Raw genomic sequence first — 17,616 nt, 5'->3', positions numbered from 1 at the left:
AATGCTCGTAACTCAAAACACTCTTATCTCAAGTCATCGTCAAATATTCGTCTTGTTCGCCTTGAATTCCGACATCGTTATTGTGACTGCTGATACCATAACGACTTTATTCTCTTTCCACTACGACATTTCTTTGGTAACTTTCAGATTTCATTGTTAACTTTCAGATTTCATTGTTAAGAAATTCAAATTCAAATTCTGCCACCCCCCCTCCCTCCATCGCTCCTTCCCCCCCCCCCCCCCCTCCCGAATGACTGTCAATTTGTGAGGTTGTGACACGCATTACAAGACACGTTGTTGTGTGTTTGTAGATGTGTCCACGGCCGGTGCATACCGCTGGACAGTCAATCGTACCGCTGCGAGTGTAGCGAAGGATACCGCGGTGCGCTGTGCAACCAACAGGGAGAGCTGTTCAACCCCTGCCGCCGGCTGTCCTGCGAACACGGCCGCTGCCACATCTCGGACACGGGAGACGCCTACTGTCACTGTGAAAGTGGTTATACTGGGGAGCTCTGTGACGCAGGTCTGAAATCTTTGATTATTTTGATCACTGGTGGCGTTGGGTTTAGAAAGTCTATTCCCCGCCCCACCCTGTTCAAATGCCAGGTGTTAGTGATGTAAAAAAATAATTAGAAACTTTTTCCACCATCAATGTGACATGACCTGCACAACTCACTGGGAAAAAAGTTAATCTTTTCAAGAGCAGGAAATAGGTCACATCAATGGCGAGGGAAAAGTATTCATATTTTTGTTGGCTTTGAAAAGAAAAATGCCAGACGGGTGTGTAGACTTTTCATATCCACTGTAGTTACCTTTTGCAAAGGTTTTCAACTGGTTGCATCTTCCTGTCGTGATCTCATTTTAATGTGTAGTGCTTGTAATATTAATGCATTTATTTTATAATCATATGAGTTTTTCTTTTAACACAGCAACTTTATTCACGTAATTCTACTTTGTTCTCTTGACTTTTCCAGCAAAATTCCAACTTTATTCTTGAATAAAATTGTATTTTTAGAGCAGTGGGGATATTTTTTTATGAGGGGGAAAAGGAATAATTTTATGTTTAAAAATAAAAATAAAGTATTTTTTTAATGTATAATTTTTTTATATTTATTCTTCCACACGAGTCTGACTATATTCTCGTAAGATTTCATTGTTCTTCTGCTAATATAAAATGTTTCCTTTCAAAATGTATTGGAAAAAGTCAAAATCTCACACGGATAAAGTATCTGCCTTGTATTTTTTCAGGAAGAAAGTTCTAATTTTATGCTACAATTTCACAAAAAAAAGTTGTGATATGACAGTAAAAGTTGTAATTTATTTTTGAATTTAAGAAATACAAATCTGAATTGAAGTCCTGAGCGTATGAGAAAAGAAATCCTAATCATATGAGAAAACTGTAATTTTTGAGATTTTAATATTATGAGAAAGGTGACTTTTTTCTTCGAAAAAAAGTAGTAATAAAAATGTTCACCCAATGCAATATGTATTTTTATTAGTTTATTTGTTTCCCCTTTAACTCATAATCGTAATTTCATGAGAAATGTCTTAATGTTTTAGGAAACCTATGTTTCAATAAAAATCTGAGAAAAAGTTAGAATATTCCAACAAAAGTATTTTTTTTATTTTTCAGATTCGTGTAATTTAAAAAATATATATTTTCCATAAAAATGTATATATATTTTTGGAATGGAATAATGTCATAATCTTTCAAGAAAAAAAAAAGTCTTAATTTGGTTGACTAAAAATGTCTGTTCTTTTTTTTAACTTTTTAATGGTGTCCTTTTTACCGTTCAGAGTCGGCGTGCCGGGGCGAGCCCATGCGAGACTTCTACCAGGTGCAGCGGGGCTACGCCATCTGCCAGACGACGCGCACCGTGTCCTGGGTGGAGTGCAGCGGCGCGTGCGAGGCGGGCACCTGCTGCGCCAGCCAGCGGATGAAGCGTCGGAAATACACGTTCGAGTGCAGCGACGGCACCACCTTTAGCGAGGAGGTGGAGAAGAGCATCAAGTGCGGCTGCGTGGGCTGCGACGTCTAGAACGTGATGGAAAAGAGAGATTCTAAAGAATATATATATATAAAACCTCTATCTATATATTAAGGACTCCGACGCTTGTAAAATAGGACATGTGCTTTGTGAGCGACAGTATCACAGAGTGGCAACTCAAAAGGCTCCAGAGATTTCCACCCCCAAACAGGAGTGAGGACAGTGGGGAGAATGAAAGAAGAAGAGAGCTGGACAATTGGCCAAGCCGAGTTTGTTTGTTTATTTGTCAGTCAACCACAAACATCCACACACACACACACACACACATAAAAAGAAGTTTGAGTGGCACATAATCAAGTGCGGATGCGGTGACTTCAAGTATACAGTGTACATGAGTTTCCGGGCTTGACAAGCATGTATTTCCCCCTCCCTCCAACAGGGGGCCATCTTGCGTCAACTCCTCTTGACACCTACAGTATTAAAAACAAGAGGAGCAAAAGATCACAGATTAAAAAAAAAAAACAAAAAAAAAAAAACGTAAAACTTGTAATTGATTGATTTGATTATAGTTTTCTGTTGTATCAGCTTCATTTCTCATTTTTGTTTGTTCTATTTTATTTCAACATGTAACCAAAAAAAAAAACTCGCCGTTTATATAGAAATGCCTAACAGATTCTAATATATATATATATTTGTATTTCTTTTTTTTTTTTTTTTTTTGGTATAGTATTTTTCTATGTTAAGTGGAAGATTGGTGGTAAAAGGCGTTGGCTTTTTTATTATTATTATTATTTGTCCAACATTTAATGGCAAGTAGTAATGGACCACACGCACACGTGCATCTATAAAAAATGTTAGAATATGGTGGGAAGCTTTTAGTCCAAATCAAAAAGTGAAACTCATACAAATTTATGAAACACGTTTTTAGACCCTTTGTTTTTTAAAAACAATATTTTTAGACCAATTCTTACCTAATTTCTATATTAAAAATGTTTGTGATTTTTCTTGTACTGGTTAAAGGTGACTTTTAAGTTTCCGTTTGCTGTAAAATATGATCATTGAAATGATAATAAATATGCTGATTTCACGTTTTGAATTGAGCTACTTAAATTGAATTTTCTACCATATTCCAATGTATTGCGATGCACTTGTACACTTATAAGAGCCACTGCTGGTCTGCTCTAGAACTCTGTCGTTGAATATTGTATATGTTGTCTTCCATGTGAATATTACATCCCGTTCGTGAGCGCCTCAGCTTGCTTTCACTCCTCTTTTTATTTATTTTTTTTTGTACGGCGATGCATTTAAGCGTGCGTTGCATTTTTCCTATTTTCAAAAATGTCAAAAAGAAGAAAAAGATTACAAATTAATTTAAAAATTACATTAAAAAATGAAGCTGAAGTTCAATATGCATCATAATAAGCTGCTGTCAAGCATGATTTGTGTTAGGAAAATAACACAACCGTGCAACCGCTATGACACAATGAAAGGTCAGGACATTTTCTAGCTGGTATTAAAAAAAAAAAAGTAACGTTTTATTGAGGTGCCAATTGCAGTGAGCACATAGCTGAATGTATAAATGTGTACAGATAATAAATATGCTTATTCATGAAGTGGTAACTTTTAGCTGTCTTTTAGTTTAGAATGGATCACATACTGTTCTGGAATTCGGATTCTGGTGATCATGTAACCGTACGGACGCTCACCGTCCTCCTTATTGGCTGTGTGCCTCATAAAGGCACACCTTTCGTGGAATGTGACTTTTATTTTTCTTGGCTTCCGTTGGTTCACGTCTCTTTGGTGTACAAGTACAACTTCCTGGTAGCCATCTTAGTGGTGCTTGTGCTATATTGAGATGTACTGTAACTCAATCAGTAAAACTCTCCATCCTATGAGCTATGATATACATAACTATGTTCATGTAAACCACACGATGTTGTAAAAAGATTTTGCTTCTCTTTGTCACACGACTTGATGGTGGGATTGTAGCGAAATAAGTCCCAAAATGATGCTGAATGTATGTAGTGCCACCGACAAAATGTTTACCAAAATTCCACTCTTTTCATTCATTAAACTTCTATGTGTGTGCTTTTAACTCCTCCTTTGTCTTTTTATTAGTACTACGAGGGGCAGTAAAAAAGTAATGAGCCCAATTTAATTTCACCTACTAATAATTGATTTTTTTTTCAGACTTTTTCACAGTTTGTAGCTCAAATACTTGTTTGAAGGTTTATTTAAAAGTTTTGCTTAAGCCTATCCTCTTTCAGCCATTTTGGAAATGATGTCATTGTTGGATGAGAGCTGTAATTACATTTCTTGCTTTGTGATGGGAACCACCACTAAATATTTTCAAAAAGTTGCAAAATATGTATGGTGAATCTGCAATAGGCTACAGCACAAAGTGGGTGTCCAGGATCAAAGGCAAAGAACAAGAGCCCGTTTTGAGTGACCGCCGTTAACTAGCAAAGGAGTTTGTGAGGTTCCTTTGGCTTGACACACCTGAAATGGCACCATCAGATTATTAATTTTTTGGACCATTATAACAAGGAGTTGGGGGGGCAGCACTTCTCTGACGACAAACAATTTTGATAGGCTGAAATGACGTCACAGCTTCCAAGTTTTAATGCAGACTTGAACTCTTTAATCATTGATTTTTGCTGGAGAAAATATTATTTGTCATTTCCTTCCTCAGGTAAAAATTCACAAAACAGTAAAAACTGGAGCGACTGATGAAATATGCACATGGATGCTAAAAGAATATTAACACAGATCCCGAGACATAATACAGTGGACCCCCACATACTAGCAGTGCGACACCCGCAGATTCACCTATTTGCAGATTTTATTTTAAATTTCTTTTCAAAAAATTCTTCTTTTTTTCTTGCAGCACCCACAGATTCACCTACTTGCAGATTTTTCTTTTCAAATGTTTCTTATTTTTGTATTTTCTTTTTGGGGGAAGAACTAATCCCCAAAACACTCATTGACTGTTTATCCCCACCTATTCACAGATTTTGGGGGATTAAATATTTTTATTTTTTCCCCCCCCAGTGTGATTCTAGTAGCCATCAATTACATGCAGATTTTCGAGAGTCACGGTCCAGCCTGGTCCCTTTCCTCTGCAAATAGTGCGAGTTCACTGTGTATGAAGTTTTTAAGCATCTAGAGTAGTCACATCTATGAAAGACCAGATGAACATTTGTCATGCGGAATTCATACAGGTCACACTTCAAGTGTAACCACGGCCTTACATTTCTTCTAATTTTCTTTGCAACATGAAACCTCCATTGTTTTTATTTGTTCCATATGTTGTTTGAAGTTGTTCTTATTAAAAAAAAAAAAATTAAATAAAAATCCCAGTCAAAATTTACATAATCTGGTGCAGGATCCAACTCTTGTCATCAATACCTTTATTAACAGTTAATAATTGTTTTGTTTTATTGTGAATTTTCACATTCTTGTCATAGGAACAGAAAGATGAAGAGTCGTTAACCACTGCGTAACAAAACTAAAAGTAAAACTACTCCCTCATTGAAGACGGCTGACAGACTAATGGAGCGGGAACAGTAAGGTGTTTCAGAGCAACACTGTCACCTAGCTGCATTTTATAGGTATTGCTAGATAAATTCAAATTTACAAAAATAGAATTGTATCTTTTTTTTTTCTATTCTATTTCTCAAAATCTGATAAGACAGCCACAATTTTATGAGAAAATATTAAAGTTGTAATGTAGGAAAAAGTGTTCCCTCCCAAGAAAAATGCCAATCTTACAGGAATTCACTTTTTTTTTTTTTTTTAAAGCTGTTTTACTAGAAATTTATGACAGTACTTGTACTATTTTAAAGAAAACGTTATCAGAATCAAAACTGATTGGGAAAAAAAAGTTGCAATGTTTTTACAAACTGTTCACAAGTAGTGAGAGAACAGTTAATTTTGAACAAGTCTTCATCTTCATTAAGTAACAACACCATCAGTATATTGAACTACGATACTACATGAAAGACATCTTATAGAAAGCGACTGAGTCATTTATTCAGTAAAATTACAAGTGAATTCTTGTAAGATTACTTTTTCTGGAAGAAAATTATTTATTCTTGTAACATATCTTATTGTCTTTGTGTCATAATTTGACTTTTTTTTATGTTGCTAAGTATGGCCCCAGTACTCCTTAATCAGCAAATGTAAACTTTTAAGTTTTAGGGCCTTTTGTAAAATAAAATAATATTAAAAAGCCAGAGACCAAGCAAACAAATTCAGCCATCTTTATGTCAACTCCAGCAAAAATACAACCATGTTAACATAAACCCGTTCATTCTTGAGATTACCACAAATAAAGCACTTCTCTCTGTCTAATATACAAAACCCAAAATATTTAAATAGCAAGTGAATAAACACGTTCAAGTTTGAATATTTGGTGGACTGTTTCAGATGGGCTACATTAAGGAGGTGACGCACAGCACTTAAATAACAATAATAATAATAAAAAGGGGCGGACAAGGTCTTCATTTACAGTGTTAAAGTGTTAAATATGTATTCACCAGCCTGGAATGTCCTTTTAATGCTCCTCAGGCTTCCTGAAATAAAAACACCCCTGGTGGTTCAGCAATTTCCTGGCAGGCTTGTTTGTTGTGTACTTGAATGGATCTCGACATAAATCAAGGTCCAAGAACAAATCAAACACAAAGTACTTAATCTTAATGCAACTACAATAAAGTTAATGCTGTGGAAGTGGGCATAGAAAAATACATCTGTCAGCCAAGTTAACACGAGATTATTTGCATACACTTGTTTTCGAACTATGAACAAGGAGGAAACATTCTTTAACTTCATAAATAAGGCACCTGGTCACGATAGTCACATGGCCATCGGCTGTGATTAGAACGCGGGGCGCAGGATGCACGTTGTTATTGGATGGGGAAAGAAAATGGATGGAAAGAGGTTTAGTGTCACCTGGTTGCCACAGAGCCCAAAAAAGGAAATGAGGTTTTTGTCTTGTTCGGTCATGTCAGAAGTCTCCAAAAAAAAAAAAAAAAAAAAAAATGAAAAAAAAGTTAAAGCCGCTGTGGTCCATGTGCAGTCCCTGAAGCGCCGAGCCGACGCCCAGCAAACCATTGCATTTGCATTTTGTCCCGTCAAAGCTTTACCAAAGGCTTTTGCATACCGACTTTGGTGAGGTCTTATTTTTCACATGTTCCAGATCAAAGAAGAAACAAGTCATTTTCACCTCGACGTTCTGGTGCGCTTAGCAGGAGTCGCCAGGAGCTCCTGAGATCTGGTACGTGACAACATGGTGGAGCAACTTCTCTTCACAGCAACTTTTTTGCTCATGTTCTCAACCTTCCTGGCAGACTTGAGAGCTGCTTTTTCCTTGGCTAGCTTGCGCCTCTTTGCCACCGCTTCCATTTTGCTCTGGGATCTTGTCAACACCTGGTCAGGAACGCTCAGAGGCTTCACGTCCACACTTTGCAGGGCGGCTTCAGGGGCCTCTTTGATTTCTCTCCTATCTGGTGAGACATTTATTTGACATTTCCCAGCATTCACTTTGCTCTTGGCGACTTTTTCCCCATCCTTTTCAACTTCCGATGTTTTTTTGTCCGCTTTGCTTTTTGATAAGCTGACCACAGAACTCAGTCGCTGCGAACACCTCGTTACCCGACTGACATTCAGAGCTTTGGTAGCTCGATGTTTCATCACCCTCTTTCTTGCAAATGTTTTCCTTCTTCCCATATTTGACGCTTTTGTGGGCTTAGGAACAGGTCGGGGTATTTTGGGTGCCTTCACAGGAGGCTTGAAGGTTGACTGAGAAACAGATTCTGTGGGAAATCTTTTCAAACTGTTGGCCTTTAAGCTTTTGGAGATGCTTTTTAGTCGAACATTGGTTTGCTGAACCTGCATCTTCTCTCTAATGTTGGAGTATTTCCTCAAAATCCTGGCACTCGCCGGATTCTTAGGCTTCCCGGGTGCTTTCTGGGGTTCACAGTGTCCCCGAGCGTTAACACAGACGTCCGACTGATTGAACATGTGAGCAGCACTGGGAGGTTCTCGCCTCTCTTTGCCCTTGACTGAGGTCATCTCCTGCTCCAGGGCTTTAGCTATCAGCTTCTGACTTTTGGGGTTGCTCTTCACAGGAGAGGTGATGGCAAACTTTTTAAGATGTTTCTTTAAGCGCTCTGCCTGTAAGCTTGGAAAAACACCCTGAGATGCTCCTGACCCACTGGACGAGCTGTGGAAGCACAGCTGAGTTTCAGATGGAAGACGTGTGTTTACTTTCTTAACAATGATGAGAGATTTTGTTTCGGTTGACTCCAGGAACCAGCGACAAATACTGGAAAGATTAAAGTCCTTCATGAAGAGCATTTGCACCGGTGAGCACTTCTGGTGCTCCAAAGACTTTTGCTTGCGAGCCCTACGTTTACTTTTCCATATGGCAGCTTGTCTGTCTGCTTTGTTTTTATATTTAGCTGCTGTCTGGCCATCTCTGTCCATTTGCAGCCAGCCTTTCTGCATCTTATCATATTTGAGGTTCAAGTTGGTAAGCAGGTGTTGATTTTCCCCTCTAGTCAGTGCCTCTAAGAACTTGTTGGTCTGTTTGCGTGGCTGGTGTCTTGGTCCCATTACAGGGGAGGCTGATAATGCAGTAGGTAATGTAGGGACTTTCATTTGAGTTTTCATTATTTTCTCAGGAGGTGTTCTGGGCAGTAATGCCACTTCAGTGTTCTTTCCGGATACGGAGAGCGCACTGGTGGAGGGTGAAGACAACCTTTGGGATCGCAAAGAAAGCTTCTTGTCTGGTGGGCATTGAGGGGCAGGTTGAGGGCACTGTTCAGCCTTGCTACTCTCACTCCTCAATGGCATTCTTGTGAGGTTGTCTCCTCCACAAGCGCTGTTAAGATGGGAACTTCCAAAATTCTCATCTGAAAATAATGCATTTGCTTTCTGTGTCACAGGCTCCAGTCTAAGAACACGTTTTCCTCTTGTTTCATGTGCTGGTGTTTCAGTCTTAGGAGAAGCCTTATCCTCCATTGGACTGGTTAACTCTACATAAAGCTGCTGGTTCTCATTTTTATTTTCCTTTCCTCCCACATTTGAAGATCTTAACTTTTGTCTGACTGGCAAACTTGGAGTTTCTTCTATTGTTTGAGTTTCTTCAATGTTTAACTCCACCGGTGCCTGTTGGACAGAGTTCATTTGAGGTGGTTCAGGGATTGCAGGTTGAGACGACTCTGCTAAAGGAGGAAGACACAAAGGAGGCAGTTCTGGAGGAGCAGGGGTAGTACTAGGTTTTGGAGGTGAAACGGATGGGACTACAGTTGAAGGTACTAATGAAAGGGTTTCATCTCCTTTCTGGACAGCTGATCTTAGCTGTCGTTTGTTCTCAGTTGGTTCATCTTGCTGACCAAGCTTGTGTTTCTGGATTGGTTTAGATTTGGGTGAGACTTCAACTTTTGGGCTTTCTGGTATGTCCGAAGATGAAACTAGTGGGCAATCAGATGTATTCACAATTGATTCTGCAGGAATCTCTGTTTCAGTGGTATTTTTCACCAAGTTCTTGGTTTCAGTTGTGTCAAACTCAACTTGGTTCTGTATTTTCTGACTTTGTTTCACTGAGCTTTTCGTTGGTGAGGTGCTACTGGTATTTACTCTACGACGCAGACTTCTGTCAGAGGCTGATACAGGTCTCCCATTTACGTAGCCCACGATTATAGTCTTTGCTTGTTGTAACCTCTTTGGCAGTGAGATAACGCTGCCTTTTTTTCTACGCCAAGGAGGTAATTCCTTTAAGAGAGTATCAAGTGTCTTCAAAGAAATATCGTATGTATCATCTTGTTCTTCTAATGTCGCTACAGGCACAACACTTTCAACGACAGCTGTTGGACCTTCTAGCTCACTCAATACTGGGTCCTCAGTTGAACCAGAGTTCTTGGACTTTCCCGTCTCTTCAGAGACTATCCCTTGCTGTGGTTCCTGGGGTCTCTCATCGCCCATATCTTTTTCAGACTCTTGGTTCTCTGCATGATTTATGGATGATGGTGTGCTAGCATTGAGGGGCAGCACCTCACTGCTCTGTATTTTATCTGATGAAATTTGAGATTCAGCTTTTTGCGTGCTGATTTTCTCAGATTTCTCTACAGCTGTTTCTGACATTACTTGACCAGTAGATTCATTATTTTCAGTTTCAGGCTCGTTCTCCTTTTCCACTTCAAATGTAGCATGTGCTACACTTTCCTCACTTGCACTCACTTTCTTGACATCAGAAGGTTCATCCTGGTCTAACTGGAGTGGTTCGTCATTGGTGTTATATGTTGTGTGATCTGTTACTGTGTTTTCTGTTACAGAGTTCATGATGGGTAAGGGGGTCTCTAACTTGCTCTGAACCTGATCTGTCTGACTAGTTTCTACTACAACTAACGTTTGTACTTCACTGGCTGCCACTTCGACCATCTCTCCTGTCCCTGGTACCATACTCTCATCTGACTTTTCTGAGGGTATCCCCTCACTTATCGTCTCTCTACACGCGCCAGCAAAAGGCATATCTACCGGGGGTACACCTTCAGGCTTGGAAAGGCTTTGTTTGGGGGTAACGAGTGTAATCAATTCTGGCATTGGATTAAGACAGTTACCCCTGCCTGCCAATGTGCGGACAGTTTTTAACTCCCAAATTTCATCTGAATACAAATGTCCTCTAGTGCTTTTTCTAGCATTGCGACGGGGAATCAAATTACGTTGCTCTTTATAACACTCTGTAATTGGCTTGTCAATGTAAACAATGTCACAGTGGCCAAGATCAGGATCAACCGTCCTGTAAGGGGCGGGTCTAGTGTGTTGAAGAGTGGATGGCCGGATGGTCTTCCTGGCAGTTCGTGGTGACTCTGTGGTAAAAGCCACAGGAACTGAAAACTGTTTAGTTGGTACACCCTTGGCTTGCCACACAGCTCCCCTCTGCATTGCATGATGAACCTGACTTATCTGATGTTGCCTGTTTAGCGATGAGCTGAGTCTAGCGCTAGGACTGTCTGTTCTGTTCAGTGAATTTGAGTTAATTTGTTTGTCCTCCAAAGAGTCGGAGTCAGATGTAAGCGAGGTCGTTAGCACACAAGATAACTTTTTACCAGCAGAAACATTACTGCTTTTCATGATTTTCATTTTAAGAGGTGCATGATCACCATGACGGTTGTTCTCAGTTTCTACAGGGATAAGAGCCTTGTTGCTCACTGACCTAGGGCTATGAAGATCCAACACGGGGCTGGCAACAACAGATGTCAATGGAACTACACTCTCTAGAAATCTTTTCGTGACCCTATTGCTTTGGATAGAACAAGACATATCCAAGACCTGAAATTTTGGCCTGGATTCGCTAGGAAACTCTAGCTCCAAACACGACTTCTCAGGCGTGACTGTATCAGATTTTGGAGTGCAGCATGTCGCTCCCTGGACTCCAGAGTCACTAGTTTGCTGCGTCTTAGAGGCTGCAACATCCGTCTGCAGGAAACCTATAGCATCGACAATCGTTCTCTGATGGTGGCGGCAGAGTTTGGCCATGAACTGTTCCAGTGTTGAGGTGGACTGGATTTCTTTTGCCTTTGCAATGTGGATGTCTTGACACTCACTGCGGGAAACAAGATAGAGAACAAATGTGACATGACAAATAAGCAGCATTTATTCTTGATTCATTTCTAGTGTAATAATGGGTTTACAATGATATTGAACTAAAGAAACGTCGGGTATAAATGTTTATCATTGCATATTTATTAGAAGAATAAGTGATTTTTCAATTTCAATTTAAATCCAGTGAACTTGACCAATTACATTGTTACAGTTATTACAGGTTTCTTCTTTGCACACTATTTAATGTCACATTAAGAAAATCGTACACATGCACAAGACATTGACTTTAAAACAAGTTACATTTTCTATCACTTGAAAGAGCAAATACATTGGGGTAAATATAGAATACATACATTGTGTCAACTTTTTATGTCGTGCAAATTAAAATATATGAACAAGTGCTCTTCAAATTAAATCAACAAACAAAATGAAAATCAATATTGGATATGTAAAAATCAGCTGAATTTATGCCAGTGAAATTGCATGTCAAAAGAAAAATTTACATTAAATGTTGTAATTTGTGGTATTTCATAAATATTTGCTGACGTGTCAGCGAGGTAGTTTTGCGCACAAAATTCTTACACGGTATAGTTTGCTATTGTATTACGTATGCGTTTATAGGATTCTGGGGAATGTTATTTGGGAAATGAGCTACACTACGCTGTGGTCTAGCAAGGAAAACAATGGAAAGAAATGGATTCCTGAGACCCTTTCAAAATAGAATGCAATTGATATTTTTGACTTTGAAAATCTCCAATGAAAATCTCTAACTTTACATACTTTGTGGCGACAGCTTGAACTTTGGTCAAAAGCTTAACTTTTCTTTCATTTACAAATGAAAGAAGAAGCTACACTTTGAACCACATCAGTTATATTGAGTCTTTTTGTGCACAGGGCATAATGAGGCAATACTTGGTACACCCTCTTTGTTGAACCCTTCAGTTTAACAACAAACAACTGTCCAAATAAATCGAGGCTTGTGTTAGAAACTGTAAACTACAGCAGAATATGTTAATAATTAAATTAATAATTTAAGTCATTAACCATCATCTTCTACCTGCAGCTGTGGTCACATTGACATTCACTGTCTAAAACGCTACAAAAATATGAGAGAGAATTTCATTTAAACCTGAATATAGCATGGCAAAATATTTTACATGTAAATCTTAAGGGATTAAAAATATGTTTGAGAGTAAAAATAAGAACTGCCGAAGTGGCACTTTGTGTTGTTCAAATTAACTTCAATCCCTGCTGGTAAAACTAAGGAGTAAAGAGTACCTGAATGCTGAATGATAAGGGTTTCATCCCTGAGGGTTTCTCTCGCCCTTTCACTACAGCACAGCGATACGGACAGACACCACATGCATGCCTTTTCTTAACACCTTTTCAAAATGACTGCTACAGTATAAAATGCAGACTGCCCACAACATTTCACAATGTGTTGACTTAGTTCTGGAGTATATTATGGATATAAATATTCTGAATATTACAGACTGTTAAGGTATTTTATACCGAGTGACCCATTGCCCAAATTCTGAACATTTCAGGCTCACTGTTTATCTCAACACACTGTTTACTCAACAATAAAGAACATCTACAACAGTAGTATTTCAAAGATTAGACCTTAGTATACATCTAACCTCTCACATACAGCTCAGTCATGCAAAATATATTTACACTTTTTTTGCCATTTTTAGTTGCTTTAACTCTACAATCAAACAATACAACTGAAATAGTCCAGAAATGTTGTTGATTTCACCCTTGCTCTCTCGATGCAAAACATGTCTGCACAGGACAAAATGTATTTCATTTCTTTGCATCCATGTATAGATATACTTAATCTCACAAAATAAATTTAAATTATTAATCATTTATGTAGGCATTCATCAATACTTATGCATCATTAGATCAATTTACATTCATTGTTTACTAAAGCAATGATTAAGCTATTAATTCATAAAAACTGATTAATACATCATATACTGCATTTACAAGATATTTACCTTATTTTTCCTCAATCAAAAACAAATAGACTGTAAAATTTGTATCTGACCTGTCTCAACATCATTTGTCCACAAAAGGTGCAATTATGCTATCAATCACAATTACGTTCTTATTTACATCCGTTTGCACCCATTAAACTGCTTTTAAATTGTTCTGTATCAGTTGTCATCGCTTCACCTTCACAGCGAGAAAATATCACAGTAAAACAAAGGAAGAAGAAATTCATCCATTATAGTATCAGACATGGTAACCAACCACTTGCTGCAACAATGAAAGGCCAGTTCAGTGAATACAGGATGGACAGATGTTTGATGATTGTCACTGCAACAGTAATTTGCTCTGACATTTTAATTTAAAATCGATGTGGCATGTCAACTTTCGTATTGGTTTGCTAATCTATGAAGATGAAAAATAAATAAAAAATAAAAAAGCAACCAAGGTGTTGAGGAACCTCGACTCGACATGGTGTCCATCTACAATAAAAGCCTGCATGATTTGCTACATACATGTTATCAACCTGTTAAGAGAATAGTAGGTCTTGCATGCCCTGAGGTATATGTGACAATGCACACTGAGGTGTCCCAGTAGATCAGAAAATATTCCGTTACTTCCACCAGTCAAAAGGAAAAAAACATCTTGCATACAAAATATGTATGTTCTTATAATAGCCCAGTTTGTTTGCAATTTGATCCCTTGAAATTAACTACACAAAGACTTAAACTAGACATTTACATAAAAACAGAAAGATCATATTACTGGCACTAAATGATTCTTTTAAATATACCTGAATGTGTGCTTCCATAAATTACTGCGGCTTTATTATATCAAATGTGGAGAGCTAAGAGTGATCAAATATTTCTTCATTCATTCATGTTAAGCAAGCAATTATTGTACATTTGAACAATATGATGTGTAGTATATCTCTAGGCTTTCTTCTGCCTTGCAGAAAAGATTTAAGAAGCCTGAAATTGAAAAGATAAGTCCTAAGTCACTCATTTGAGACACTGAAGGCTTCTGCTGGCACTGAAATGTTACTAGCAGTTAAGGTAAGCTGCGAAGACATTGGAAAGTAGGGCACATTGTTGTTTTCCTGTCAGTCGGACATCCTGAATTATTGCCTTTTCTACATAGCATTTAAGGTGTCAAATGAGGAGACAACAGTTTGCCGAAGCTTGTGTGGCTGAGGTATAGCGTACAGTATGCGTGAGTGTACAGTGAATCCGCTGTTTTCTCAAGAGAAGTCTTGCATCCCAGCCTGAAGTGAACCTGAGGCATTGTGAAGGCATTGAGAATAAACTATTACGATTCATAAATATAGCACAGTGAATCTAGATATATTAAAACACAAATCTGTGGTGCTTGATCTTGAGAGGGGACAAGAAGCATCTTAACTGGGATTGATGGAAAAGTGGACCTGTAGCGATACTGTAGCTATAAACAGATATTATGTGGTGTGGAGCCAACACATACTTTTGAGTATATTAGTGTTTGAACATACAGTTCGTCATGGGTCCATTTCAGCAACACATTTGAAACCCACCAGTGAAACTTTGTATGTCACAGATATACAAAATAATAACATCACGCTCATTATGCTATGACTGCTATGTACAAGGCCTATACAGTTAAATCAATGACTACTCTCAACAGTACTGGTAGTAGACACTGAGGGGCGCCACTTAGGCATGTTTCAATTTTCTTCTGACCCATTGAATTCAGAATGTAAGGAGCCAAGTAACTTTCAAATAGGAGAACCTAAAACTAAAATAAATATATTACACACGAATATAATCTTGTAGTGCATAGAGACCATGAAATATTAAAAACAGAGAGCAATGGACATATATTAAATGGCCAAATGTAAGGAATTGTTTATCTTATTTCACAATTTAGAAATACCTATTGGGGCTTATGGACATAAATGCAACATTTGCCTTGTAAAAAAAAATTTTAAAAAATAAAAAAACATTCCTAAGGTTATTATTCTTATTAATTTGGTGATAGGCTTCCATCATGCAAACCACTCCCATTCTCTGTGGATGAGCTCTCTCGTTCCTCACAGATGTGCTGGAGTTCTTCACTCTTGGGAAAATGGGAACCGCTCTGTTCCTCGAGCTGGCTAATCAGCCTCAGTTTCTTTTTCGGGGGATGTTTCAAGGTCCCCATGCGCTCTTTAACCTTGTACTCCAGAGTGCTGTGGGGAATGCCATAGATGGACTGAGCTTTGGATACACTCATTTTCCCACCCATCACCACGACTATGGCCTCCTCCAACAGTTCCGTGTTGTACTGGCGGTAGCGGCCACGTTTCTTCCTTGGTGGTTTGTTGACCAGGTCAGACTCTGAATCCAGGGCACAGTTTTGGCGGTCCATGTTGTGGGGCCAGAAAACGCCATTGGTTGTTTTGAGATTCTGCTGGGGCAGAAGGGAATGAAGCTTCTTTCCCAGGCCATTCTGTAAAAGTGAACCTGAATTTTCAAAAACCAGAGGATCCCAAACAGAGTCTGATCCTGTGGACAAAACTCGCACCTGGGGAATCTTGAGGTCAAAGTTGGAATGATAAAATGAAGTGCTGTGGTCTTGGCAGGCATCCTGGTGGTTTCCTTTACCATAGGGCAGAGACTTTGAGAAGAGGCCGGCAGCTTCCAACAACCTGGGAATGTCTTTAAAGTGCTCGCCATCGTCACTGCTGGCTTTCAGTTTGAGGAGCGCCCCAAAATGAGCTTTGGAATTCCAGGGGCCCGATCCATTTCTGCAGAGGTCAGTAGGTGTGACGCTGTGGTTATGGCTGAGAGGTGACTCTGGGTCGCTTTCCAGACCAACCTCCTCTTTGATGTGCAGAGAGTACGCGAGAGACGAGGAGGGCTTATAACGGGCGGAGTGGCCGATATTCTCCCTCCTCCTCCCATCCTGTCGTTCCACGCTCAAGGATCGCCTGATTGGACGGAAGGAAATTGGGTGTAAGCAGAGCTTGCACAGTGCCTTTCTCTCTTTGCTAAAGGAGGATGGGTTGGGGAGGGGAGGATGTTGGCCACTCCTTTATTATATGACCTTGCTTTGGTAACATCACTCTCTTTTGCTTTAATAGACTGGATGGTTGGTTGTGATACTAACAACAACAAAAAGTGTTCAAATCTGACATTTACGTATTTGCTAACAACAACAACAAAAAGACAAATTGAAGATAACAAGCAAAATAAAACAAGACCGCAAACCAAAGAAAGACAAAAATGAGAAAGAAGAGGATGCGTGTCGACTAATTGTCATTGCTGTGAGGCAGCTTGGCACACTAATTATTGACACAAAATGAGAAATGCATTGATAGCTTTTTACATTTTGCGTGTGACGTTACCACTGAACAAGCACAGCAATAAAAGAGTAAGCCATCAGAGGGTGATTGTTGTGTTTATGTTCAAATAAAAGCCTAATCAATGGAAGGTGACCACAAAATGAGGCAGTGAGAGCTACATTACGTTCAATCTAATCCATGGCATTTTGATGATGCCAGCATTAAAAAGCAGTAGGATTATAGAAATAAAATTTAATATTGTTACATTCATCATAAACAGTTAACAGTGCTACAAAGGGCTACAACAAATATGACAAAAGCTAATAAATAAATTGTGCAATTTTATTGTTTAAAGTGGGTTGATAACTTTTTCCTCACTGGTTCAGTCCTCCATGGGCCACAGTAAATTTATGAAAAAAATAGCATGCAATGGTCGAAGAAGTATTTATCATAGATCATCAGCATTTGTGGGTTAATAGCTTTTGGGACTTTTTATAACAAATGCTCTAGCATTCTGTATATGGGCTGTTGGTTTCTCACTTCTGCCTTAAACGATCTGATCAAATTTGTATTTCATCAAAGAAAAATGAAATAACAGTACCATTTGCATAAAATTCTCCCAAGGGAGCTTCTATTCTCATGGCTTTGACAGCAGCAATTTTGTTCTACTCAAATGATTGACGTGAATGTTCATAGGCTGCACGCATCAAATGCAAAATACTTACAGAA

General features: G+C 38.8%; 2 protein-coding genes across 5 annotated transcripts in view; one reads left to right on the top strand and one right to left on the bottom strand.

Moving 5' to 3' along the window:
• Positions 1-4,077, top strand: part of slit1a (slit homolog 1a (Drosophila)) — a 119,724-nt gene extending 115,647 nt beyond the window's left edge. The window contains exons 34-35 of the mRNA XM_061690838.1: positions 312-523; positions 1,798-4,077. Of these exons, the coding sequence (XP_061546822.1) occupies positions 312-523; positions 1,798-2,039 (454 nt within the window). The 3' untranslated portion in view covers positions 2,040-4,077. The remainder of the gene's footprint in view (positions 1-311; positions 524-1,797) is intronic.
• The window catches only part of wu:fc17b08 (ligand-dependent corepressor), a 30,834-nt gene continuing 16,547 nt past the window's right edge, over positions 3,330-17,616 (bottom strand). For 3 of the 4 annotated variants that reach the window (XM_061690357.1, XM_061690358.1, XM_061690359.1), the window contains exon 7: positions 3,330-11,595. In XM_061690357.1, the coding sequence (XP_061546341.1) occupies positions 7,209-11,595 (4,387 nt within the window). In that variant the 3' untranslated portion in view covers positions 3,330-7,208. The other variant, XM_061690360.1, reaches the window with a different exon arrangement.

Source organism: Phycodurus eques, chromosome 11, assembly GCF_024500275.1.
Source record: "Phycodurus eques isolate BA_2022a chromosome 11, UOR_Pequ_1.1, whole genome shotgun sequence".
In the NCBI taxonomy this organism is placed as follows: domain Eukaryota; kingdom Metazoa; phylum Chordata; class Actinopteri; order Syngnathiformes; family Syngnathidae; genus Phycodurus; species Phycodurus eques.
This window is presented reverse-complemented; position numbering and strand designations above follow the sequence as displayed.